The sequence below is a fragment of the Morone saxatilis genome, unplaced genomic scaffold (genome assembly GCF_004916995.1).
Source record: "Morone saxatilis isolate NCDOM2014 unplaced genomic scaffold, NCSU_SB_2.0 Contig9, whole genome shotgun sequence".
Lineage (NCBI taxonomy): Eukaryota > Metazoa > Chordata > Actinopteri > Moronidae > Morone > Morone saxatilis.
In genome coordinates, this window is record NW_023340268.1 from 19610138 (window position 1) to 19611858 (window position 1721).

The window sequence follows — 1721 nt, forward strand, 5'->3', positions numbered from 1 at the left end:
GACAGTGACCTTCATCAAGACCATTTATTCATCAAATGGGTCTACAAATTCAGACTCCAAGACCATGTCCTTTATTCGCTAAAAAGCAAAAAAAAAAGTTTCTTCTGGTCTGGTCTTTACTGGCCATAGCTGCAAGAGAGCATAATTACCAACTACTGGACTGACTCTGGTCATCAGATTAAAAACTACTGAGAAATATCTGATTGAAAATGTCCTTTAGTGGGACTGCTGCCATTATAGAGCATTATATAATCTGCATTAACAGGGCAAACAATGGAGGTGGTTGTGGCCCATGGATGAAACCCAGCTACAACGAGGACATGTCAGATGTTAAATGAAGAGCTGGAGGGCTCACCGGCAGACTGGAGGGCCGGGCCTGCATGCTGTCTTCCTGACTGCTCTTGTTGGAAGCCATGGGCTGGTTGGAAGGAGGAGCGCTGGACTGGGAGCTAAAGGAATCCTGGGAGAGTTCCTGATTGTGGTGACAAGAAGGATATAACACAATGGATTCCACGCATGTTAAAAACATAACATCCCAAATCAAGTGTCTTGTTATGGCTCATTGTAAGTCAACCACTGACACATAGATACAAATAACAGATCTCCACTGGGCTGGATAAATGCAGTGTGCCGTGCCAGGAGCATCTGTATACCGTTTGTATGGCGTGTCTGTGTCACTACAGGAGAGACATGGCATAGTAAAATCCATTGCTTACTTTACAGCTCTCTGCCTGAGTAGCTCACTTCATCTTCATTTTACCTTAGTGTTTTTCAACAACAGCAAAGCTCTGCTTCCATGTAATGTAGGAGTTGTTGTGTTCTGAATCCTACTGTTCTTACTATTCATTTAACAGGTAGAAGCCTCTTTAATGAGGTAAGTAATTAAACTTTAATTAAGCAACTAGTTAGCCCTTGATGGCTTACATCACAGGGTTCATTCAAACCCTCCTATAGCTGCTTAAAGCCTTCCAGATATTCACCCTCCTTATGGAGTGTTTTTACAGGTATGTTAAGGAAGTAAATACTATTCATTCTAACTATCACACAAGTCCATAATAAATAAAGGCTGGAAGGTTTTTACTGTGAAGCAGCTACGACAGTTTTCAGTTTGCATTAGGCAGCTGCAACTAACGAGTATTTTAACTATTGATTAATCTGTGTCATTCTCTGTTTGGTTCATAAAATGTCAGAAACTGGTGAACATTATTGATCATTGTTTCCCAAAGCCCACGGTGACATCCTCAAATGTCTTGTTTTGTCCTCAACACAAAGATATTCAGTTTACAGTCATAGAGGACTAAAGAAACCAGAAAAATACTCACATTCAAGAAGATGAAATCAGAGAATTTTGACATTTCTTTCTTCAAACAATTACTCAAAATGATGAATCAATTATCCAAATCACTGGCCATTAATTTAATAGTTGACAACTGATCAATTAATCAACTCATCGTTGCAACTCTAGTTGGTATTAACATTGGAAAAGAGGGCTGGACAGCATGTATACAGCACTGCTAAAGTACAGCAAACGTAAAGAGCATGTGTCAGCTCGGGATACTCCTGCTGCAAACAGTAATGGAAACACAGATGGACCCGACACGGCACATCACAGTACAGCTAAAGTGTGCTAACAGAGTTCTGTGTGGTGTTATTACCTGTGGAGGAGGTGGGAACCTCTGATATGGTGACTGTTGCTGCTGCTGCTGCTGTTGTTGCTGCTG

The 1721-nt window shown here is 41.0% G+C and overlaps 1 protein-coding gene across 1 annotated transcript in view; it reads right to left on the bottom strand.

Annotated features, from left to right (window-relative positions):
* The window catches only part of arid1ab (AT rich interactive domain 1Ab (SWI-like)), a 50444-nt gene that overhangs the window by 24637 nt on the left and 24086 nt on the right, over positions 1-1721 (bottom strand). Inside the window, exons 5-6 of the mRNA XM_035681199.1 lie at positions 1656-1721; positions 356-472 (exon numbers count right to left, since the gene is read on the bottom strand). Coding sequence (XP_035537092.1) covers positions 356-472; positions 1656-1721 — 183 coding nt within the window. The remainder of the gene's footprint in view (positions 1-355; positions 473-1655) is intronic.